Consider the following 25,973-nt stretch of genomic DNA (forward strand, 5'->3'; position numbering starts at 1 on the left):
AGGCACAAAAGTCTGGCTCAATCAACACTAATAACTAACTCGCCGTACTCTGGCTTTATGATTGAAGTAATAACAGACACCTACTTGTCTATGAAAAGGCTTGCCTTAAATATTTATGTTCAGTGTTTTCTTTTTAGAATCGAAATTCATACAGACTCAATAGCTATAGTATGGTTTATGCCAGTTCGCATTTTCATGATTCAATGATTAACAATGGGTAACAATTAGTTTAAAGCTCTACATTTCGCAGGCAAATATTTAGGACATTTTTTTATTATTTATAACATAGACATTGAAAATGTATCAAATTCACAGTGTATTTCACAGTGTTTATAGTTTGGTTCTAAATCTTCCGTTTAGTATCACGATAATCACAAATCCAACATAAATAGGAAAGACGTACATCTTTAGTGTACACCTTGTTACGAACAATTAATTCGATCCATTGGGGTATATAGCTTCAAGAACATCATAAATGCTGTTTTTATATCACAAGCATTAATACAAAGAACATTCAAACATATATAACTTACAACTACTATTACTTTTTCTTCGCTGGCTCTGCGCACAAAAAAATGTCTTGGCCTTCAAAACGAGCTACTTGTCATGTGCCACCTTATGCTATTTGCTGGCTTTCAGCGGCAGCAAGTCCTCCTCCACTCTGTCGATCCAATGGTACCTAACTACGCCCGTGAACCGTCAAGTTAGGCAGTCCTTTTTTTCTAACGTTAATTAGTGCACTAAATATATTTGACTTTTGAAATACTAGTTATAAGATATAAATGGTCTTACATCAGAGAACAGTTTCTTTACCGTAAGAATTGATACTTGCAACATTGGAATTGCAGGACAGAAACTAAATATATTATACACTATTCCACCAACTAGGTTAGTATGTTATGACTAACATGACTAACATATCTGATTTGTCATATAAATAGAAGGAACCCCAGTCGAGTAGCAGCCCAAATCCAGCTTTGCGATTCTAAGACCTGTTATAATGTGTAAGGTGAAGATAACGCAGTAGCGTACGATATAAATAAAGATGAAGATAACTTCAGCAAAAACAGTTAGTAGAGGTAGTAAATATTAGTAATATTAAAAAAATATTATCATAGAGCAGTGTTGGCCTAGTGGCTTCATCATGCGATCCCCGGCTGTGCACTAATGGACTTTCATTATATGTGCCCATTCAATATTCGCTCTTACGTTGAAGGAAAACATCGTGAGGAAACCGGCTTGCCTTAGACCCAAAAGTCAACGGCGTGCGTCAGGTACAGAAGGCTGATCACCAACTTGCCTATTAGATTAACAAATGATCATGAAACAGATATAAACATCTGAGGCCCAGACCTAAAAAGTTGTAGCTCCATTGATTTATTTTTAAAATAACATCATTAGGAAATTGTCTCTTGTGCCTACAAGAGGAAACACAATTCAGCTACTCGTAGCCATAATAAAAAACAATCGAACTTTTGTTTACGCAACTTTTCAATAGGACGTCAAACTTGCAAATGCTCGTAAAAGATTACGAATGCGCAGAGAATAAAAATGTGAATAAATCCACCATCATAACAAACAGAGTGATTCGAAAATATTTATACACCGCTCCAGTAAAAACATGGGATTGAATCTTTATTGTTTCTCACGAAGTCCATCAATGTGGTTTTTAAATTATAAATAATTGAGAGAAGAGATATTTTTACAATTTTGTTTGTCACGATTCTTCTATTAGAGTTAGAAATTTGATATTTTGTCAATTGTAACATTCATTCATGTGCTTTACACCTATCTCTGCCTACTATTGAATTCAACTTTGTATAACAACCTATAATATATAACAAACAATATAATATCAACGCAATACTAGAATTGAGTTTTGTACTCCAATTCGCTCTCCTATTAGCGAGGATTAAGCTTTTGTGTCTTTTTAAATACAAAAGCTTCGAAAAGGTTCGATGGGTAATCAAAAAACAATTATTAATTTGCTTCCATGATTACCCGCGACACCCAAATGGAATTAAGGTAAGCCTTCAAAAAAACTCGACACCTCCTGCCACGCCAGGAGGTTTACGGGTGTTTTGTTTTGTGTTGTTTAATTATGATTCGTTATTTTCTTGCTGGTTATGATTGTGGCTATCAGATATTAATTTAAACACTATATAGTTAATCTTTGTGTCAGCGTTTAGCTCAGATATTCTGCCTTTGTTTTCCAGGAAGACTTAAAATTAATGGATCACGTCATTTATTACATACATTTAAGGTTCGGAAATACATCGTTGGGTAGCTGGTTCCACATAGTGATGGTGTGTTCAATTGATACAGTTTTTTAATAAAAGTAAATAAGTTTAACAACAAAAACTTTATTGATTCGACTAATAACAACCAAACGTACGAAACAACCACATAATAATGCACTGAATGACAATTTTTTATTTTATTCATCGAATATGCAGGTCCGTAGTAAGATTGAAATCACTCTATACGGATCAGCATTTGCTGCGGGCCGTCGGTCCTCCAAATAACCTCGTTTATCTTCCGAAACTTGTCTCGGGATGCGAACTGAACAGCTTCGATTTGCAACGCCTGGAAGATTATTTGAATATTCATACAAGCTACTCGACAATTTGAATTTTATACGGGAATGTGGCATTCAAATGGGGCAGACTTGTCTGTTTCATGTCTTATATTTTTACTACATGAATGGAATTTCTTTTTTTTATAGAACGTAAACGGGCAGGAGGCTCAACCGCTCAAAGTGACACTTTTAATGACAGAGAGCTCGCGAGGGCGTTGGCGGCCTTTAAATAATTGGTACGCTATTTTCTTGAAGGACCCTAAGTCGTTTAGTTCGGAAATACATCAGTGGGCAGTTGGTCCAGATATTGGTGGAAATCTAGACCAGGTCTATACAACAGTCAATAAGATTGATTGAGATTTAGGTTAGCATTTCAGAGACTTTCGCAAAGTATATTTCAAATACTTTTTTAACATACGAGCGTGTTCGCATCTTAATGCTTGTGTAATATGTCAGATGTCATGTGTGTGTGTGGGATGCGAAAATCAAGCTGAAGTCGACAGACGTATTTTGCAGGCATCTGTTCTAGCGGAGAGATCTTTAGAGGACCCCTCTCTATAGCACTCAAAAGAATGCTTCAATCAGTTTCCATCATCATGCCTGTATTTACTTAAGAGATGAGAGCTGAAACCATAACGCACGGTGAAAGCCTGAGAGTCGCGCAGCGGGCGATGGCGCGTGCAATGCTTCGCGATCGCGTAAGAAATGAGGTCATTCATGAAAACACCAACGTTAGCGACGTAGTAAGGCTGTCGCAACATCTAAGTGGCGGTGGGCAGGACAAATACCGATCGACCCGCAGGCTCCATGACTGAAGGCCTCGGTAGAACAAAATACTGGGCTGCCCCAGAAACAGGTGGACTGACGACATCATCAAAGAGGTTGGCTCCCAATAGATTCAGAGATGCCAGTGCAGGGCGTCTTGAAGTAAAATGGCAGAGACCTACGTCTGGAAATGGGCCAAATAAAAAGATGTGAATAATAATGCACTAGCAAAAAAAGATGTGTTTGTGTGTGTATTTATGTACACGCGTTAGAGGTTAAGATAAAAATCTTTAAAAATATATATTTATATATATATTTCGCTTTATTCTACGTTTGTAGAAAAAAATTGAAGAATACTATGTATTTAATACATTGAAAGTTTTATTATAACGCATTATCTAGTTAAATAATGTTTATTTTAATATCACAAAAAAAATTCTACTTCTAACTTCAGGGTGGGTGGTTTGTGACGGTATGCGCGCGCATCAAAAAAAAATCCTCATCATTTTTCCCTAACGGGCCAAAAGAAGTATTCCTTCAAAAACAAAACAAAACGTGAGAAAAACTATTAAAGAATCTCTAAGGAATGATTTATTGAGAGAAGTTACAAATTAGATCTATATTAAGATATCCAGAAGAAATGGTAGATTAGAATAAAACATATATTTTGGATAAATATCGTTTATTAAAATAAATCAAAGGCAACCGACAAACAAGTTTTTCCTATTTAAACATTTGTTTTTCCTTTTACAAGTTTTTGTTGTCCCTAATAAAGAAGCCCGTCACTTAGCGGTGTATTCTTAGAACTAAACTCTATTAAATTATCAAACAAATAATTTTTCCAGCATATTTTTTTTAATACTTCGTATATTGATTAAGGGAACTAAAATTCAGGAATTTCTCGGCTTTAAGTTTTTTTTAGATATATTATAATTTATCATAATTCTGTTCTTGTAAATTTAAGTATTTATTCTCGCCTATGCTTTCATGAACCAGTTTAAGAATATGTTTGTATGCAGCTACATGCTTCAGCGAGAGCGTTATGAATAATTCGGATCATGTTCGCTGCATTGTCAGAATTGACACGCTTTAACTTGCATTATTTGCAACCATAAAAAAGCATTATGTCGATCTAAGTACCATCACTTAGAAAAGCTATGAATTGTGTAATAGAAAAAATTACCAGCTGTAAAATCCCTCATGTTCGGCATTCCATTCTTCCCAGTAAGCCGTCTCGCGTTGTCAGCGCCATTGTTGGCATCATATTCGTTTATATGAGCTCCGTGACGCCGAGCCAACTTGTCAATCGCCCTTTCGATAACCCTGTAGGAAGTCATTTTCCTTATAACATATTTTATTACACAATACAACGTTATGAACCAATAAGATTAATAAACCCAACTGATTGGGTGTACAATTTAAACAGTCATGTTGGTAGATATTATTTTAATATAGTTATAGTAAAAGTACTGGAAAAATGTGTTTATTGCTATATTTTAATTTACTAATTAAACAAGTGCTTTATAACAAGTTGACAATTATTAAATCTAAAATAATAGGAGACATGCGTTAAATTTAAAGAATGCTTTGCTCATTTTGCAAATATAATACGTTTTTATTAACTTATATAACAAATTAAATAAAATTCTCGTGAGTCGGAACAAAGAGTTCCGAAAAATAATCGTGTCGTTGTAATTTTATTTGGATTCTTTTATTTTTTCTCTCAAACATCACTTCTGTTAAAATGAAGACAATCAGATACTTATGAAAATAAGTTATATAAAGGATATTCACGTGTGAAATCAACCACAAAACTGCGAAGGTCTATTGATGTTACGGGAATTTTACATTATAGTTTTATTGTAAATCCAGATTATGTTGGATTATTGGTTAATCATTAAAGCTGAGCATAAAAATAACATTAAGTATATAACTCTTCATTCTAGTACTATTATATTATTAACTATAACTATAATAGTATAGATATATATATAGGTTTAATTATAGTATAACCCACGGCAGTGTGCTAACTAGATGATACTTAGATTTGTTTTTGCTAAGATCAAAGGATATACACTTTAATCCTGTCGACTTCGAGCTTTCAGTCGAACCTTTTTTTCATTTATTATTCCTGATTCTCAGGACTGATTTTCTTAACACTGAACACAGAACAATGAAACGGCTTTGTCACTAAAGCTTTCTTTGATAATGATGAGCAATTTTAACTTCGAAAGTTACTCATTAGTTTTTCTTTAAAATCTAATTTTCTTTTAGTGCCTGTTTAATCAAATACCATAGACGGTTTCCTCATGGTTCCATGTTAAGTGACACAAGAAGAGTGGTACAAAGAGAAATCTAATCTCTGACCAGCAAAGAATCGCATCATTAAATTCTAGTTTACACAGTCAACAATTGCACATAAATAAAAAACAAATATAGTTCTATTTGGTGCAAAAACTCCTTGTCGTGAAAAAAAATGTAAATGCCGTAATGCAGTTTTATTTGGCTTATTTGTTGTACATTCGAAAATGAAATTCATCACAGACGACAAAGACATTCGTAGCAAATAAAAGATTATTATAACAGAAAGATCATTGAACACCAAAAACGAGTTCAAGTTTATTTTGTCTTATTTAGTTTGATGTTGTTCATAACGTATTCATACGTGTTTATAGTAGTTTGACTTAAATCTAATGTTGTGTCTACAGTTTACAGAAATTAAAGTGTAATTACTTTAACAGCTGTAATAGTTTAGTTGTGTTGTGAATAACTTTCCATAAGATTACGAAATATCCACGTCCAATATTGGGCAGGATCGTAAAGATTTGCGTATTACGTTTATCTCTATAATTTTTAATAAAGCCGTGGCTGTGGTGCACCTCCATAAGAATTTAATAGAGCATAAAGTGTGGTGATTAAATATGTGTCAAAGAGTTTCCATACTACGCCTCTTTTTATTGAAAATTAAAAAAAAATATTTAAATACTATAGAAGACGCTCAGATAACTTTCCATTTCAGAGAACTTGAACTGTTTCCATATCTAGAACACCTCCATTAATTATAACATTTAATTTGATGAAAAGTAAGTCTTATTAAAGACCTAAATTAAATTTATGAATACATTATATTGAAACAGTTTCAACGTCAAAAACGTTTTCAGATGAAATGTATATTCAGACTAAAACAAAAGAATCACAAGGTAGAAAATTTAAAATTACATCATGCTACTCGCATTTCAAAATGCTAAAACATTTCAAACGATACTATTTTCGCATATCTAATAATATCTTATCGAAATTGTGACGAATAATATTGACAAACTATGTACTCTAAAATTATGTATGTCTTATCAGGTTATCGATGCGGCATGTAATGATTTCGTGTATATTCAAGCATATCTCTACCGCCCGTGGACAAATGTTAGATATTTTAAGGATCAAAGTTGCATCGAATAAGTACTATAGGTTGTAATCATTCTAATAGTTTTCAGGATATTAACTAAAATGATGATGTCATGATAAGTTGGTGATTTATTAACCTTCTTTGATAACTGAATATAGTCTAAATTAAGGTTTTTGGGTGACTGAGACAAAAAAAAACAAGTATATAATTTAATATTCAACATTTACATCCTAATTCGGAAGCACAAGAATCGTCTTGCGTAAGTAATGAAAATATACTTGACTTGTATGACTTGACTTTAGAATTCCAAATATACCTAGATATAATATCCATACATTTAAGTTTTAATTTTGTTGGTAATACAAGACCAAACAATTAATTGCAATACTTAAGTGCATTTTGGAGTCAGTTCTATGTTTTTCAATAATTGTAAAATAAAATTCCTCTTGTTGTTGATTAACCCCCAAAGAGTTTTACGGATTTCTTATCTATGAACCACATAACAATATCATTAGTAACTAAAGGGTCTTACAATATTCCGTCCTCCTCTCTCATATCCTTTGAAGAGAAATAGACAAAAGTGCCGTTTCCAGGCCAGTCTTCTATTGGTTGTGGTTCAAATGTCGCAACGGTACCGTATTCTTCAGCCAGCCTGGCGAGGATGTATCTTGCCATCCAGAGGTCGTCAGCTGCTCGTATTCCAGGACTCGGACCCACCTGGCATAGAAGATAATTAGCTACTACGTATATATATTAATTGTTACTCAATTAAGCTTTTACATTTTTGCTTATACATAGTATTATTGATAATTTTTCTTTAGATTTTACTTTATTTAGTTTTAGTTAGATGTTATTTTGAGTTTATTTTTGTTAATTAATTATGCACTTTATCCTCTGTAGGTATTTCTTTTTTATTTGTTCCATATTAGTGTTGCCTGGAAGGAATCGCTTGTTAGCGATAAGGCCGCCCGTTGCCTAATAACTTATGTACCCTGCTTTTTTTTTGTTTTTTTATATGTATGATTTTGTATATTATGGTAACGAAGTATAAATAAATAAATAAGATATATAGATAAATTCTTTATTGTACAATTAGTGCTTAAACTAGGTTACACAGATATAAATATTAATAATATAATAAATAAGAATAAAAAAGCCTATTTATGTCTTGCAAAGAACAAAGTAAACTTAAACTTAAAACTTAAAGTACTATTTATCACATATATATATTTTAAGAAAAGTAAATTATACTGATTACTTTCCTATTTTTTAAATATCTATTTCCCAATTACTTTGCAAGAACCCTTCCACAGATGAAAGCCTCCTCCAAGCAACTACAGGTATCTCTGTTTTGGGTGGGTTGCATCAAGCTCGAGCCAGACGTTTTCGCAATGTCGTCCGCTCATCTCATGAGCATCTTCCTCTGTTTCGTTTCCCAACAGGACCACCCCACCGAGTCACCCTTATAGTCCATACATCGTCAGAGAGTCATGCTTCATGTCCCCTCGCATCTCCATTTGAGCTTTAAGGCATAGTTTAGCGCATCAGTAGCTTTAGTAACGCATCTTATATTTGAGTGGCTTTGGTTTTAATAGTTACTGGCATATTGCTTTTAAAAATTTCCTTTAGACTCCAGAACTTGTTCCAAGTATGTTGAATTCGTCTTTCAATTTCTAAATAGTTGTTTTCATTTTCAAAGCTGATTTGTTTTCCTAGGTAACTTACTATACTTGTTTGCATATTTTAGAATTTCTCTATCGACCGATAGTTTTTTCTATACCCTTTGTCATTAGCATTGCCTTTGTGAGGTTCATCTCTAGACCTACCTTCTTGTTAGCCGTATTTAAAGATTGAATCATGACTTAATAATATATTATTTTTGTATTTATAAACATTCTGCATTTATTTTAATAATTAATAATACCCTGCGGTAAGGTTTCTACTCTTGTATTTATTAATATAAAGGTGTATGTAATTTTAACTTAAAAACAACGATTGGCGCTCAAATGCCATTTAAAAAACGCTAAATCGAGAAAGATTAATAACTGACAATTCTAAAGCTTAAATCTATAACAATCAGATTTACAAATTGTATACTAGAAATATCGAACATCGTCATACACTTCTATGAAAATTTTATTAGCGTTCTTGATATGATTTAGTCTTAGATGTCTCATGAATCTTTGTTTAGAATACAAATGTATATTACATAATGTTATAATATATTATAACGTTATAGGTATGTTCAAATCTCGGCTGTTTTAAATGTGCGCAATCTAAACATTACTCCTAAAAGTAAGAAACACAAAGAACTCCCAAGGTTTTCTCCCTAGCACTGCAAAACCTATAAAATAATTTAAAACAAATATTATTCTCAAGTAAAATTACATGCAAAGTTTAAAGACTACAAAGTTTTATAAAACAGCAGAAAACCGTTCGATTTCATACTATATGCAAAAGCTTGCACTCTTTGAAAAGTAAATAAAAGAAAGCTTATTTTTGCACATACACTGAAAAAAATACCTGAACGGCTATCCAATATCGATAACGATTATACAGTGCAGTTTATTTAACTGTTTTACGCTTATAGCTTTTATCGCTACAGTCGTATTTATACACCTTCGTAGCACCTAATAATTTTTGAAGTTGGTTAAATGTATTGAATAGCTACTTATAACAAAAGAAATAATATATGTAGTAATAAATAAAAAAAACTGCATTTACTGCACAAGTCGTTATGTGGCAGAATTGCCATCTAAAGTTCTAATATGTAACTACTAAACGAAAACATCAACAACAAATAGCGTGTATTTTATCGATCTCTCTTACTTTCTCTCTCGATCGTTCTCACTTCCTTGCTCCATACTCTCGCTCCATGGCGATTTGCTTCATGGTACATTCGCGCTTTCTAAATCTCTCTCAATCGGTCTCAATTGCTCTCTCCCTTTTCTTCGGCAAAAACGCTGTACATCTTCGTGACGCTAACATTATTATTATTGTATTTCATAAGTAAAAAAATTACCCTCGTGCGCCTAAAAAAGTTTCACTTTCACTACTGTTTCTTCAAAAGCAGTCTTGTTAGCAATCAAATTAAATAAAATTGATTACAAATAAGTTCATCATTAATCTAGCATGTAACTAAAAGGTATTTCATACTAGCTGCACCGTTTTTATGTAATATTTAAAGTCTGCCATTAAGTAATTTAAAACAACTCTGAGCACGTGTAAGCTGATAATCAGCCTTCTCTATTAGCCAAAGCTCCATTTTTATGATGCAAACATTTATTACACGAGGACAGTATGATTATAAAAATATTTAAAGCAAGATTATTGCTTCATGGTCACCAAATGGAGTCCAAACCATACGCCCCGTGTCACCAGCCTCCCGCGATGACAAGTCTGAACTCCGCGGATTAACGCGTTCCGCAGATGGTACAGGACAACAGTGCTATGTAAATTCTAACCGGCTACATACTTTCAGGTACATGTGCTAAATACATCAATAGATTTCAAATATCATACATACTAAATCTTATTAAATAATATTAATCATAATATTATTTGTATTACAATTTTAAATTCCCCACAAAGATACACGAAGTTCATAAGATCAAATAGACATAATAAATCATTGTTCTAATCACCTGGAAGTTCCACTGCGATGGCGTAGTGCCAGGATTTATACCGTTCAGATGTATTCCAGCATAAAGGCAACATCTGGTCACATAAAACACTTTATTATTATTCTTTACTCTTAAGATCTTTTGTATACCTAATATTGGCCGATAATAGTTTCGGCCAGTATTAGGTTTACAAAAGCAATTATATAAATCTAGCTAAATATGTTTAATAGTGCAGGGTTGGCCTAGTGGTTCAGCGTGCGACTGTCATCCCTGAGGCCGTAGATTCGATCCCCGGCTGTGCACCAATGGACATTATTTCTGTGTTATTAACATTCGCTAGAACGGCTAAAAAGGTTGTAGCGCAATTTTTTTTAATTCTATGTTTATTAAATACCTAAGATTCTATAAATAAATTTGTGATTCTAATCGTTAATCTTTGAAAATACCTTAATTACGAATGGTTGATAAATCTGGCGGAAATTGACACACAAAACATGTCAAGATCATAATATTTTTATTAAGATCATATTTTTGACGTTGCTAGCTGTGGTCGTATTATTTTGAAATCGATTAGCGGTTTAACGAGAAAGATAAACATTTTTTATGTTTACAACAGATAAATATGTCAGGAATATTATAAAGCATATTTGAGGCCGATCGCGCACTTATACGACAATATTCTTTAAATATTTATAGGCAAGAGGCAGCACGGCTTTCCGCGACTCTCGCCTTACTTAATCTTATTGGTATATCACGAACTTAACAACTTTTTAGCAGAAAACTGGAGACACCTGGATGTGTCTCCAGTTTGCTGTAAAGTAATCCCTATTCCTTTACCAATTACTGTACTGCACCATGTTTTGTCAGAATTTGTACCATGGAGGATTGAACTTTTTTTTGTGTCTGGTTCATCCCACTCATTTATCTTCACGTCTTCTGCGAGTGCGAGAGTGGACAATCCGCATATTATACCATGGTTGTGGTAGTTTCTGCCGCTTTTTTTGCTAGCTTGAATATTTTACAACAATCTTGGTATGTCTAACTTGATCTTACGTGATACTACTATGACCTTAGTTTTGTAAGGTATGAATCAATACGTGTTTTGACTTCCTCTTTCTTGGACATATTTGAGTGAGTTGTTAGCCCCTTAATCAGGGCTAAAAGTTGAGAATCAAGTTCCATAGAATCTGCTAAATAGACATATCATCGGCCCGTACATGCTGTCTAAATCAATCTATATATCTTACTGTAGTTAGAAAGATAGAGAAATAATGGTAGTTATCTTTTTCTAATTTCATTCGTCGCGCAAGTTTTGGAGAGAATAATTCGATCTGAATCTCGCCTGTCCTTGGAAAGAGTTATCACTTTTGTCTGGTCATCAACATCTTTCCATCATGTTTCCCAGCAACCGTAGTAAATATAGATCTAAAGGGGTCTGATGTTAGCCAACAAATATATGTTGTAAAGAGGGGTAAAAAAATCTTTGCCGGGTGTTTTTGGGTTGAAAGATTGAGCTGGAAATCTTAATTCCTTCATGTTAAATGTCATATCAATTAAGAACCGTATTCTTCCGCATTCAGCCAAAAACTTTTCCATTTACACAGTTGGACATAAACGAATTCAGAAAACGAAGGCAAAGGAGGATAATCAGTAACATTTTCTTGTGGTCAGGTTACGAAAACTCTAAGCAATAAAAGTTTACGTGAAATGAAATATTGCTTTAAATTACAAACTTAATGTCCGTTTTTTCAATTTCCAACAGAAGTGCTTGCTGCCTTGTTTGATAAATAGGCAATAAAAGAAAAACCGCTTTTATTATCTCCAAATGAAATTACTTCCTCAGAGAATTGTAACATAGCTATTTGAATGCTTTAGCATAACGGCTTACGCGGCTCTTTGTAATAAGGCAATTTCTATTTGCTCATATTTATATTCAAGTACAGGATCAGCTACTTATCAAGTTCTCATATAATCTGAGCTGATAAAGCGAATCTGATTTCACAAGACAAGAAAGACAAACTATATAAAAGACGTAGGAAAAGCTATTTGCCCGAGACAGGTGTGTGTGGACTCAGTTTCCGCACTAAGACGCACATTTGGTTCATTCCGCGCTAAGTCCTGGCCAGCTAAGCCAGCATTGCTCCTTACAGAAGGTATTAAATGTCCTGGGATTTATGGAACGACCTTACTGCTCCAAAGATTTCTGCTCGATGGCAAGCACAGCCACGCATTCCAGGACTACGTGGGTGACTGATTCTTCTGCGCCTGCCTTTGCACTGGGACTCTCTGTCGCATCAAGGATGTTTATTCAAGAGGCAGAAGCCCTTCATTCCTCTTACCCTATCATCGTTTACCTGCTAGTCGCTTTGCCACTAGTGGGTTTACTGCTAGTACAGTATGTAGACGGTAGTTTCTTTACTTCTATTCTTATAATATCTTAACTGTCGGGATTAGGGAGATGACGGGGAAAACCACAGAATCGTTGTAAAGCTGAAATGTATTGTATTCGTGATATCACTCAACCAAGCTAAATATTCCTTCTGAACATAGTTAATAGAGTACTTCAGCAACAAATCGCACCACTTTTGTTGACTTGAGGAAATTCATATATTGTTTATTGATAATGTATTTAAAAAAGTGGTTTATATTGTGTGAAAAGTTAAAAATATTAAGAAAATAACACTGTAAAGTAAATAAACTTTTCTATAATTACACTTTAGTAATAGATCGCGCCCGCCACTAATGACTTATAATTTAATTAGGCCTTTATTTTAACTAATGAATTTACAACTACTCAAAAAGGAAGACAAAGACAATATGGAAGGCACTAGTGAAGGCTAGTTTTTAGTTAGTAGTTTTTTTTAATGTTACATATATCATTATACCATACACAACATATACAGCAGGAATTTTCTATGTGTAAATTGTCACTTGTCAGTATAATAAAGGCTTATGTTATCTAACATGCCAGTCAGGCATTCGCATACTCTTACAGACCAACGACCGTGTATTACTCCCGAGTTTACATTTCTATGTGTCATGGTTTTAAACTGGAAAAATCCTACCAAAGTAGAAATATGACCATGTGTCTAAATTCCGCAGGCAGCTCAGGTACCCGTTTGGACTCAGACGTGACGCTCATCTCCTTCAACTTCTATACTCAATTCTTTTCAATCCCCAACCCAAAGCCCTCTTGTCTTAAAAATTAATTCAAATTCTCATGTTCTTGTAACCTATGTTACGCTCCTGTAATAGATGCTATGTGGAAATTCCATCGCACAGATCATCATTACATCTCCGCCAAGCTGTGCAATAGGCTGCCGACTCCATACAATTGGCTACTGACATCTTTTAAAACTTCTACATAAACATTTCTTAACCTACATGTCCTGCCCATTCGTGACTTTGTTATTATTCTTTATCACGCAATTAATGAATTGATAAATGAAGGTTAGTAATTCTATATATTTTTTACATGATTTGGTTAGGCATTTGCTTGTTACCGACAAAACCGCCTATTGCATCTCTTATAGTTTAATGTGCTATGTAAAGTGGAAGTGTAAATAAATAAATAAAGTGTACAGCCTTAACTTGTAAAAAGCTTATTATATCGTTAATTATATATTTAATAAACATTCTTCTAGTAACTATAACATATATAATAACGTGTATTTACGTTTTGCGTATATTTTAAAGAATAATTATTTTATCGAAAATATATCTTTCAAAAGCACCTGTAAAAAGCTTCCATAAGATCTCTAGCGACGATTTTATTAGCTCCAATCGCACAATAGTATGGTCCAGGAGGAGCGGGAAATCCACCCGGAGGCCAGCCCAGGGGTCTGGAGTCGGTGGTGGTCAAAAAGAACTCCTGGTTGAAGCCGAACCAGGGCTCTTCCACGTCAGCTTTTTCAGTTAGAACAACACAGCCTTTGCGGTAATTCGTTGCTGAAAGGTACAAACTTAGTGTGTAATAGCTTTCGGATAATTCATATTAAGACATAATGCCATAACGTGGAAATATTTATATATCTAACTAGTAAGCGTTTTCATTAGGTAACTTTTTCCCCTCTTAGCTTCATTTATCTTACTTAAACCTGATGTAAACTAAATAAAAACCTTTGAACAAAATTAATCATTAATTGAAAAGACCTAAGACGTATTTTAACTAATCCACTATCAACTCTGATTTATTAACAATGTTAGACAAATAGAAAATAAATGTAATATTGATCAGGAATTTGGCTTGCTTTTGTATATAGATTGCATTAATGAGTATTTTGTACTTATTTACTACCAAATAATTCGTAATAAAATAGACAAAATTTATAGAAAACATTTAATAGAATTTATTAAAGATAAAGTTATATATATATATTATAATCAATCAATACAATAAAATTTCTTTTTTTACAAATATTCTCTGCGCTACGACATAATTTATCATTACGATCTAGACTTTTTGAAGGCTAATCTTTTACTAGCCTTTCCCTCCAAATGACCGCAAAACTGAACGTCGTTCGATATGTCAACGCCAAATATTCCGATGCTGGCTCTGGCTTTAAGAAGTGTCTCTTCTAAATGAGGACTAGCGACAAAGGATGTTTTTTTTTTTTTTGCGGAAAACTCGCAAACTTGTGTCTTCTTGGGGTTAAATTGGACTAGATTGAATCTAACCCAGTCCGAGACTCCACGTAGCAGAGTATCGACTTCAGACACACGTTTGTTCCGGTATTTATCGACAACTGTCCGAGAAATGCGTCGGAATTATTATTCATATAATTCCTTAATATTTTATTAAAATTAGTTGTAATTAAGTCATAACCTAATTAAAAAGAGTGGCGGAGACTTTTTGCCAGTTCTTCTTGCCCGCCCTTGACTTGCGAACTAGTTGTAAATGTAAATTTAGAATCAATTTAACATCTTCTCTGTGACCTTCTAAACTGTACATGGTTACCTATACGAGTATGATTTTAAGTTTTAATAAATATAATTCTTAATGGACTATATTAATTATTACATAACATTTGTCTTATTTCATCACAGCTTAAATGTCAGAAATTGTAAATTTTTACTCTTCTGTCATTTCAAAGTGATATTAGTACAATTTACAAGGCAAAACAGTATGTAGAGTAAAAAAGTTACATCTAAAGTACCTTAATTGAGGAATTTAAATAATCTTAGTATTCTGTCAGTCTTCGAAAGATATATAATATTTACTAATAAACTGAATAGATATACTTTTCATATGTAATCTGATCATGTACACAAATCAATTCTTAAATTAAAGCAACTACTATTTTACCAATAATTATAACACAAGTAAGGAATCTCTACATCTAGTGTCAACGACGAAGAACTAGTACATCGCATGAAATCTTTCAGCCTTTATATATATAATTCTACTGTACTGAACTCCTTTTAATAGGCTGGACCGATTTGAATGATGTTTTTGTATGCGTTTGGGTGGCGCTCTGGATGGCTTATTCACAAAACAACCCGGCAGATGGCGCAGCAGTCGGCACTTTCATACTTTTTTTAGTATCCTAATCGCTTGAAATATCATGGCAGGAGGACGTCTTTCCGGTCCGCTAGTTTGTACTATAAATCTCTTCGGTAACAGAAAACTAGATACTATATTATAACACCATACTATATAGACTATTATTTTAAATCTCATTAAGCCTTTTTTAAAACGTACACATGTTGTTAGCAGCTTAACTCTAAGTCAGATAGCAAATGCTTTTAATTCCCAGTAACCAATGACAATGAAAATTAATTATTCGCAGCAAAAGCCGGAAGGACAAAAGACGTGATCAACATGCCACGTTGAGGGAGCTCAGTAATGGGAAATCAATGATCTGATTCACCCGATAAACAATGAAAACATTAAAGAATTTTTAAATTTATTTTCAAATAAGTTGTAATTTAAATTAAGATTAATAAGAAATTAAAAAGTCTAATAAAAATATCTTGTCAACAGATGGTTCTAAAATATGCCAGTGTATGGCCTTTCTTGTTTTCCATTTGAAAAATGGATTGCCTCTAGCGTTGTTTTTTTAATGTAATAGAAGGCAAACAGGCAGGAGCCTCATCTGATGTTAAGCAATACCGCCGCCCATCACACTCACATTGCCCGAAGGCACGCAAGTGCGTTGCCAGCCTTTCAAGAATTGGTGGGACTATCAACACTTCTTTTAATATATAAATGTAATGTTTTAAGGCATATCTTTTGAAATAAAGTTCATACTAATAATTATATATTTTTTGCAATAAACTTACAAACAACCATTCATGCAAATACATAGTTTTGAGTACTATGGTTAAGGTTATATTAAGATTATACTATTTTCATTTTTAATACTAGTATCTCCGAAGGAGTGAAGACCTCCTGAAAATTATTTCACTTGCTTAGTTTCCAATCCTCGTACAGGGCCATTCCAAGGTTTTGACCCATCTGCCGACACACACGCGGGCAGTGTAACCGGTAGATGTTCACATTATTTTTTACGACGTCTGTTATTTTTGTAAGGCTTCGTATTACACTGTTTTTCTCTTTATCTTTAATTTTAAACCGAAGAATAAATCACCCCATAGCGCTTTGATAACTTTATGAGCCACGCTTAAATAATTTTCCAAATATAATGCAGTAATCCTTTTAAGAATTAGAAATATTAAAATATTATTACTTCTTATTATTGCCAGGGAAACCTATATAACTAGTAATTTTAAGTACCCTGTAGCCTAATGTTGTGTTAAAATGTTAATTCAAACTAAAGTATCTTTCACTGGTAAGACTGCTACGAGTACTTTCTATATATAAATACTCACTAGTAGGTTGATAATTATGTTGATAAGTATCGGCTAAGACGAGTATGTGACTTCCCCGTCGGAAGGGGTCGTGATAAATAACTTCTGGGAAGATAAACGTGTCGGAGTTGTCAGAGCTAGCCTGCGCTGTGTTGCTTCCATCAAAGTACCAAATTGGCAAATCTGAAATAAATTTTATTATTGAAATTATATTTACTATAATTGATTATATCTAGCACCAGCTCGTGACCCACTTGCCAAGTAGCAATGGCCTTCCCCAGTCTTCTCCATTCGCGTTTATTTTCCGCGATATAAATACTGTTACGAAGACGGGTCGACTGCAATGTTTCTAGATTTTTCCACTAGTTAGAGAACTTTTCAGCAAGCTGTAATATGATTTCTGACCGTTTCAGGAGAGGGTCAATCACATATTAGAAAATTGTAATTTTCATAATGTTACCCTAGTTTTCAGGAAGCTGAAACCTTTTTTCAGTCGGTTTCAGAACATGTGTAGTCGAGTAGTGCAGTTTTCAGGAGACCCGTTTTCAGGCGTTTTCAGGCCTAGTTATACCCCTTTGGTGAAGGAATATTCTAGACCGAACTTTCTAGGTGTGAGACAAGGACGAAATGATACGAGAGAGAGAGAGAGAGAGAGAAGATCAGAACTTTCTCGAAACTAGACGAGCACTCTAGAACGCCGTACGACAAGGACGGAGCAACGTGCGAAAGAGACAAAGAGTGCGAACGTTCTAGAATTGTGCAATCGCTACTCAGTAGCAAGCCCGCCTAGAAAGTTCTCGAATATTGTTTAAAATTATTCCCAGGGATATATAAGCGAGCCGAAACGCGACTAGTCACTTAGTTTTGAATGCGATAACAAGAGCGAAACACCGAAGCGATAAAGTGCGAATAAGGTGAATATAAGTGATAAAGTACTGTGTGAAGTGTGCATAAGTGAAGTAATTAGTGACTGTGTTTTTGTGTGTTATTAGTGAATCTCTGCAATTAATTTTGTGCCCATAAATTCCTCATTGATTTATCAAGAAATAAACCCTTGAATAAATCCACGGCATTTTCTATCCGATCCCCTAGCTCGTAACATTTTGGTGTCAGAAGTGGGATAGAAACATGCCAATTACTCCAAGGGAGAATCAAGAGGAGTCTGTGGCAGAGTCTTCAGCTGCGGAGGGAGTGCAGACAAGGGCGCAATCAGCACGCGACGCCGCCCGGCGACAAAGTTTCGATGCGAACCGCGGGATGGGTGAAAGTAACGATGGCAACATCCTCCTTGCTCTGCAGCAAATGATGGAAGCACAGGCACGCCGTCAAGAAGAACAGACACGACAAATGATGGAAGAACAGGCACGCCGTCAGGAAGAACAGGCAAAACAAATGATGGAAGAACAGGCACGCCGTCAAGAAGAACAGGCACGCCGTCAAGACGAACATACACGCCAAATGATGGAAGAACAGGCTCAGACACGTCGCATGATAGAGGAGCAGGCACGACGTCAAGAGGAGCAGGCTCGCCGTATAGGAGAAAAACTTTGTGACCTGAAAATACAGGTAGATGAAAAGATCGAGAATTTGGAATCCAAGCAGGATAAACGTATCCTTGGATTAGAAAATGAAATCCAATGCCTGAAGACCTCTGGTGTTGTCACGACTGTAGCACCACCTGGAAATGTGAAAGTGCCTCCCTTTGATGGTACATCTTCTTGGGGCGCGTACAAGCTTCAATTTGAGACTGTAGCACAGTCAAACGGGTGGACTGACGATCAAGCAGTTACCGCCCTTATTCTGGGATTGCGAGACGAAGCCCTCTCCATATTAGATACCAAGAAAGGTAAGGTGACGTTGAAGCAACTGCTAGATGCCCTGGAATCACGGTATGGAGACGCACATTTAGAGCACGTTTACAGGGCTCAATTGAAAGATAGAATACAGCAGACAAATGAAAGTTTGCAAAAATGGGGACTTGAAATAGAGAAGCTGGTAAGGAAGGCCTACGCATCCTCACCAGATGTTGCAGACAAGATGCTGGTTCAAGCTTTTGTCGACGGTATTCGAGACCGTGAAATTCGAATGGCTGTGAACCTCGGTCACCATAAGGAACTTAAGGATGCTCTTGCCCATGCGTTGGAGGTGGAAGCATTTTGCAAGGATCATCGACCTAACCGCATTAGGGCTGTCACGGAAAAACCAAGTACCCAACGTGGACCCACCTGTTACCTCTGTGGGGAAATAGGGCATATGAGGTTTTCATGCCCTAAAAAAGATCTCAGAGGCGAAATAAAGACTAGACGTGGGGATCCGGAAGCAGCGGGTGTGACTGCCGCTGAACAGCGGCAGGGAAACGAGTAGAAGCCAGGACCACGGGGCGGGTGCTGGCCGGTTCTGTAAGGAAGGCCCCAAAAGTTATGATCACTCAAACTCAAGCCTTTCTGGTGGAAATGTAGAGCTCCTTACAGCTACTGGTCAGCACATAACCGTTCGAGGGGAAGGTATCGCTACCTTCAAGATTGGGGGAAGATCATACAGGCATAAGGTGGTTATTGCTGACATCGTGGATGACTGTATTATCGGTTTAGACTTCATGAAGCATTACAACTGTAAGATTGACTTGAAGAACGGCACGTTCAAGTGTAGAGATGAGGTAGTTTCTCTAAAAGGTAATACATTGAAGGGTGGGTATGACGTCTATAGATCCATCACTGAAAATAGTACAGTCAGTAAACAACGAGATATAGTTCAAGAAGTATTAAAGGACTGTAAGGTAACCTTGTCAAAAGAAGAAATGTTGAAAGCAAAGGAACTATTGAAGTCATTTTCAGACATGTTTGCTACACACGATGGAGATCTAGGCAGGACAGGTGTAGTTAAACATCGAATTGAGACTGGAACCGAAGCACCGATACGTTTGCGACCGCGACGAGTACCTGTTGCATATGAAAAGAATATAGACAAGATGATTGCGGAAATGTCAAATCATAATGTCATTGAATCATCTTCCAGCCCTTGGTGCTCTCCAGTAGTTTTAGTCAAGAAAAAGGATAACAGTTTAAGGTTCTGCGTCGACTACCGTCGTCTTAACGATATCACAAAGAAGGACAGTTATCCCTTACCTAGAATAGATGACACCTTGGATACCTTAAGTGGGGCAAAATGGTTTACAACTTTAGACTTGAAAAGTGGGTACTGGCAGGTGGAGATAGACCCAAGTCATAAAGAGAAGACAGCGTTCTCAACTGGAAAAGGACTATGGCAGTTTAAAGTTATGCCGTTTGGGCTTTGCAATGCGCCTGCTACCTTTGAAAGACTAATGGAGAAAGTACTGTCAGGACTGATAGGACAAGCCTGCTTAGTGTACTTGGATGATGTAGTCATCATTGGGAGAAATTTTGAAGATCATATACGGAATCTGCAACGGGTGCTCACCAGACTCCATAAAGCCAACCTGAAATTAAGTCCAAAGAAATGTTTATTTTTTAAAAGAGAAGTGAGCTACTTGGGTCACATTATATCGCAGGACGGAGTTCGAACAGATCCCGAGAAGATAGTTGCGGTGAAGGAATGGCCAGTACCTAAAGATAAAACTGAAGTCCGTGCTTTCTTAGGCTTATGTTCTTACTGTCGAAGATTCGTGAAAAATTTCGCGGATATTGCAAAACCTCTTCACAGACTCACCGAAGAGAAGAGAAAATTCACATGGGATGGAGAGTGTGAAGTTGCATTTAATGAGCTCAAGAACCGACTATGTGAGACTCCGATACTAGGCTACCCGGACCATGATGGCGAATATGTGGTAGATACAGATGCCAGTGGAATTGGCATCGGAGGTGTACTATCACAGGTAAAAGGTGAGCACGAGGAAGTAATAGCCTACTTCAGCAAGTCGTTATCGAAACCAGAACGAAACTACTGTGTCACTCGGAGGGAACTACTGGCTGTTGTGAAGACGCTGCAGCATTTCAGTAAATACTTACTAGGTCGCAAGTTCCGTCTTAGAACAGATCATGCTGCATTAAAATGGCTACTTCAGTTCAAGAACCCAGAAGGACAAGTGGCTCGATGGATCGAACAATTGCAAGAGTATGACTTTGCTACTGAACATCGCAAGGGTAGAGCGCACGGGAACGCAGATGCATTGTCTCGTAGGCCATGTGAGGAAGACTGTAAACATTGTACAAGACACGAAGGTAGAGAGGTTGCCAATGTGAGGATACTCAGAACGGATACCATTAGTCCAGATTGGTGTGGTAAATTAATTCAGGAAGAGCAACAACAAGACTCTGACATTAAACCAATTCTGGACTGGATGAAATCTTCAGCTATAAAGCCGCGATGGAATGATGTTGCATCTACTAGCACCACGACCAAGAGTTACTGGGCTCAATGGGATAGCTTAGTTCTCCATAATGGGGTGTTATGTCGTAAATGGGAAAACGCTCGTGGGGATGCATCTCATCTACAGTTAGTTGTGCCAAGAGCCAAGATTCGCAACATATTGGAAATGTTTCATGACGGCTCATCAGGCGGACACTTAGGTGTAAAAAGGACTCTTTTGAAAATTAAAGAGAGATTTTATTGGATACATTGCCGCGAAGATGTAGAAGACTGGATTCGGAAATGTAAAGCTTGTGCAGCTGTTAAAGGCCCACAGTCGAGAACTAGAGCGAGTATGAAGAAATACAATGTCGGAGCTCCATGGGAGAGGATAGCAGTTGACATAGCTGGACCATTTCCGTTAACAGAAAAAGGAAATAAGTACATCATGGTTGTTATGGATTATTTTACGAAGTGGCCCGAAGTATTCCCTATTCCCAATCAAGAGGCAGTTACAGTAGCTGAGATACTTGTAAATGACGTATTCTCTAGATTTGGAGTACCTTTGGAAATGCACAGTGATCAGGGAAGAAATTTTGAGTCTCTACTATTTCAAGAATTGTGCCGATTAATGGGAATTCATAAGACGCGGACTACTCCATATCACCCACAGTCAGATGGAATGGTGGAACGCTTCAATCAAACTTTGGAAAGGCACTTGGCAAAACTGGTGGACAACCATCAAAAAGACTGGGACAAGTATATTCCATTATTTCTAATGTCATACCGGTCTGCGGTTCATGAAACCACAAATGTTACTCCTGCTTTAGCCATGTTTGGGAGACAACTTAGATTACCAGCGGATATTGTAACTGGGCGACCACCTGACACACCGGAGAGTGTTACAGAATATGCTGCGGATCTGCGTAATAAACTGGACGAAATCCATGAACACGTACGAGCATCACAAAGTAAAATAAGTGAGACTACGAAGATTAGGTATGACAGAAAGACGAATCACATAGAATTTAAAGAAGGCTCGCAAGTATGGCTCCATAACCCAACAAAACGAAAAGGCAAATCACCAAAGCTTCAAGCTGACTGGGATGGTCCATACACGATAGTCACGAAGATAAATGACGTTACCTATCGCATAAAGAAAGTGGGTGGTTTAAGGAGCAAACCAAAAGTCGTTCACATAAATCGATTGGCTCCCTATAAAGGATGTAATGATGCTCGGGACGAGCATGTCTAAGGAAGGGGTAGTGTTACGAAGACGGGTCGACTGCAATGTTTCTAGATTTTTCCACTAGTTAGAGAACTTTTCAGCAAGCTGTAATATGATTTCTGACCGTTTCAGGAGAGGGTCAATCACATATTAGAAAATTGTAATTTTCATAATGTTACCCTAGTTTTCAGGAAGCTGAAACCTTTTTTCAGTCGGTTTCAGAACATGTGTAGTCGAGTAGTGCAGTTTTCAGGAGACCCGTTTTCAGGCGTTTTCAGGCCTAGTTATACCCCTTTGGTGAAGGAATATTCTAGACCGAACTTTCTAGGTGTGAGACAAGGACGAAATGATACGAGAGAGAGAGAGAGAGAAGATCAGAACTTTCTCGAAACTAGACGAGCACTCTAGAACGCCGTACGACAAGGACGGAGCAACGTGCGAAAGAGACAAAGAGTGCGAACGTTCTAGAATTGTGCAATCGCTACTCAGTAGCAAGCCCGCCTAGAAAGTTCTCGAATATTGTTTAGAATTATTCCCAGGGATATATAAGCGAGCCGAAACGCGACTAGTCACTTAGTTTTGAATGCGATAACAAGAGCGAAACACCGAAGCGATAAAGTGCGAATAAAGTGAATATAAGTGATAAAGTACTGTGTGAAGTGTGCATAAGTGAAGTAATTAGTGACTGTGTTTTTGTGTGTTATTAGTGAATCTCTGCAATTAATTTTGTGCCCATAAATTCCTCATTGATTTATCAAGAAATAAACCCTTGAATAAATCCACGGCATTTTCTATCCGATCCCCTAGCTCGTAACAATACTTTAATATCTGAATATAAAGCTTTATTAATATTAATAAAATCAGGCCACAGTAAGCCAAAAATACTTCAATAAAAAAAAAGTATGTCTTCTACATTGTCTACTATTAACTACACAGTAAATACTGTTGTCCCAATCGCAAGTCGCCTGGTAGGTATAATGCTTAGTCCCAATCGCAATACAATTAATTGAGGTATTTCTTTAATGTATTAGATGGTGTCAGTTGTTTATTTTATAAACTTACTTATGTTAAGGAGTCGAAAAAACTGAATAAATGTAATGTTCCCGTATGTACGTACTGGAATTGACATACTGAGTTATATTTAGCGGGAAATTTCGACCCTCAATCTAACACAAATTCCACTAATCAATGAAAATTAATACACTTCAACAAAATTTCTCGTTTATTTCTTAAATTTTGTTTACGCTGTTGTAAACAGATATCGATAAGTATTTTAGGGACCAAAGAGTCTTAAAACTTACAATTCCTTTTAGTTTTTATAAATATATATTTAATGTTTCTTTCAAATGCTTTAAATTCTATAACATTCGAAACTTTGATCCTCTGTATACATAGAAATAAATCTCAAATAATCTCCGAAGTACTCATACTTCACTTTTGATAATGTAATGTAACATCAAACGGGTATTGACATTGACTGCACAAAATAAATTTATATTTACATATAGTCATAGTCAGAAATGGATTTCTGTCTTATGGATTACAAGAGCTGTGCCCACAGATGAATTACTTATTTCCGACAATTGAATCTTTTTTAATAATATCAAAAATATTCGTTATTTTACATATTTAATTATGTTTGTGTATTATTAATCGTATGATATATTTATAGTTCAATTAATATATTTAAATTATATTTTGTAAATTAGCGCGGAGTTCTCATTTCTTATATACTCCTCAACTCTGGCTTTGGCTTGATTAAATATTTTGATTGGTAAATGTTATTTTATTCTCTCTCACAATATTAATCTAAGAAACAACCTGAAATTGAAAATTAGTCTGAAAAACTCATCTTTTGTCTAATTTTCCCAATTAGACAATAACTGTCCATTTTACATGAGGGTTTGTGTTAATTAAACCAGTACAACTGTTTTTGGACTCTCAAAAACCTTCCGAGATATTGACAAGGATATTGGAAAGACGTAGACGAAGAGCAGTCCATAATGATTTCGTGTGCCGATTCCAAAAGGCGTCTGCCCCCAATTTCATTCGTAGTTGGCGGCGGTGGCGTCGTTTTTCGTCTCTCTTGCTCTCGTAGATACACTGGGAACGTCTCCCACAATCTCTCTCTTCTTCACTTTGCAATGCGTAAGAGAGAGACAGCTGTCGCAGCGCGACTGCCAAGCCGCACAGTGGCAATATGGGCCGCAGAGTTTGTCTTCACGCGCCCTTAAGATAAGTTTTATCCTACTAGGTCGTTAAGGCTTTTTGCCCGTTGCTGATGACGTAAGAGATATAGCCGTACATAGTGGACTTTTCGTAGGATTTTTTGTGTTCGTAAAAAAAATACTCAACTGGCATACGTAAATCAAACGTTTGAAAATCTTTGCCGTGTGTGTAAACAGTTAAGAAGCTTTGATGTTCAAGTATTTCCTATATCGGAGTTTCCGATTAAATAAATCCCTGTGTAGGGCTTTACCACTTTAATTAGCTGTTATAAAGTAGCTAATGAAGCGTCTTAATGAACTTAATCTTGATACGTGAGCGTACAATTGACTTAATATGAGAAATTTCTTCCAACTAATAAGTGTATTTACACGTAACTACAAGAAAATGTTCACTACTTCGTTGCGATAATAAGGTAAAGAAATATTCGTATTATTTTATGACTGTAAAATATTTAGAAACTGTTTAAATACTTTTAAAGTACGAAAAAGTTAGTATAATATATTTTATTAGGTGTGAGAAATCTAAAGAAAGACAAAAAATTCTCCTTAATCTCCACCAATTCCCAAATGTGATTTGCGTTTGTGAAAGCAAATTGCGCGTCGCAAAAACGAATCATTAAAATGGATATTTCATTCATTTCACTTATTATAATTACAGAATTTTCTAGAATTATAACGATTCATTAGAATAAAAGATATAAACAATTTTATTGACGGTTCTATGACGCTACAACCTTTTTAGGTCTGGGCCTCAGATTTCTGTATCTGTTTCATGATCATTTGTAAATCGAATAGGCAAGTAGGTTATCAGCCTTCTGTGCCTGACACACGGCGTCGACTTTTTCGGGTCTAAGGCAAGCCGGTTTCCTCACGATGTTTTCCTTCACCGTTTGAGCTAAAGTTAAATGCGCACATAGAAAGAAAATCCATTGGTGCACAGCCAGGGATCAAACCGAGAGATGAGAGTCGCACCCTGTACCCACTAGGCCAACACTGCTCCCTAATAATATTA

The 25,973-nt window shown here is 35.9% G+C and overlaps 1 protein-coding gene across 1 annotated transcript in view; it reads right to left on the reverse strand.

Moving 5' to 3' along the window:
- Window positions 1-2,346: 2,346 nt before the first annotated feature.
- Window positions 2,347-25,973, reverse strand: part of LOC123707309 (glutamine synthetase 2 cytoplasmic-like) — a 29,575-nt gene continuing 5,948 nt past the window's right edge. Inside the window, exons 3-8 of the mRNA XM_045657235.1 lie at window positions 17,201-17,362; window positions 14,104-14,317; window positions 10,391-10,463; window positions 7,279-7,463; window positions 4,527-4,666; window positions 2,347-2,586 (exon numbers count right to left, since the gene is read on the reverse strand). Of these exons, the coding sequence (XP_045513191.1) occupies window positions 2,438-2,586; window positions 4,527-4,666; window positions 7,279-7,463; window positions 10,391-10,463; window positions 14,104-14,317; window positions 17,201-17,362 (923 nt within the window). The 3' untranslated portion in view covers window positions 2,347-2,437. The remainder of the gene's footprint in view (window positions 2,587-4,526; window positions 4,667-7,278; window positions 7,464-10,390; window positions 10,464-14,103; window positions 14,318-17,200; window positions 17,363-25,973) is intronic.

This window comes from Pieris brassicae, chromosome 3 (assembly GCF_905147105.1).
Source record: "Pieris brassicae chromosome 3, ilPieBrab1.1, whole genome shotgun sequence".
NCBI classification, from domain to species: Eukaryota; Metazoa; Arthropoda; class Insecta; order Lepidoptera; family Pieridae; genus Pieris; species Pieris brassicae.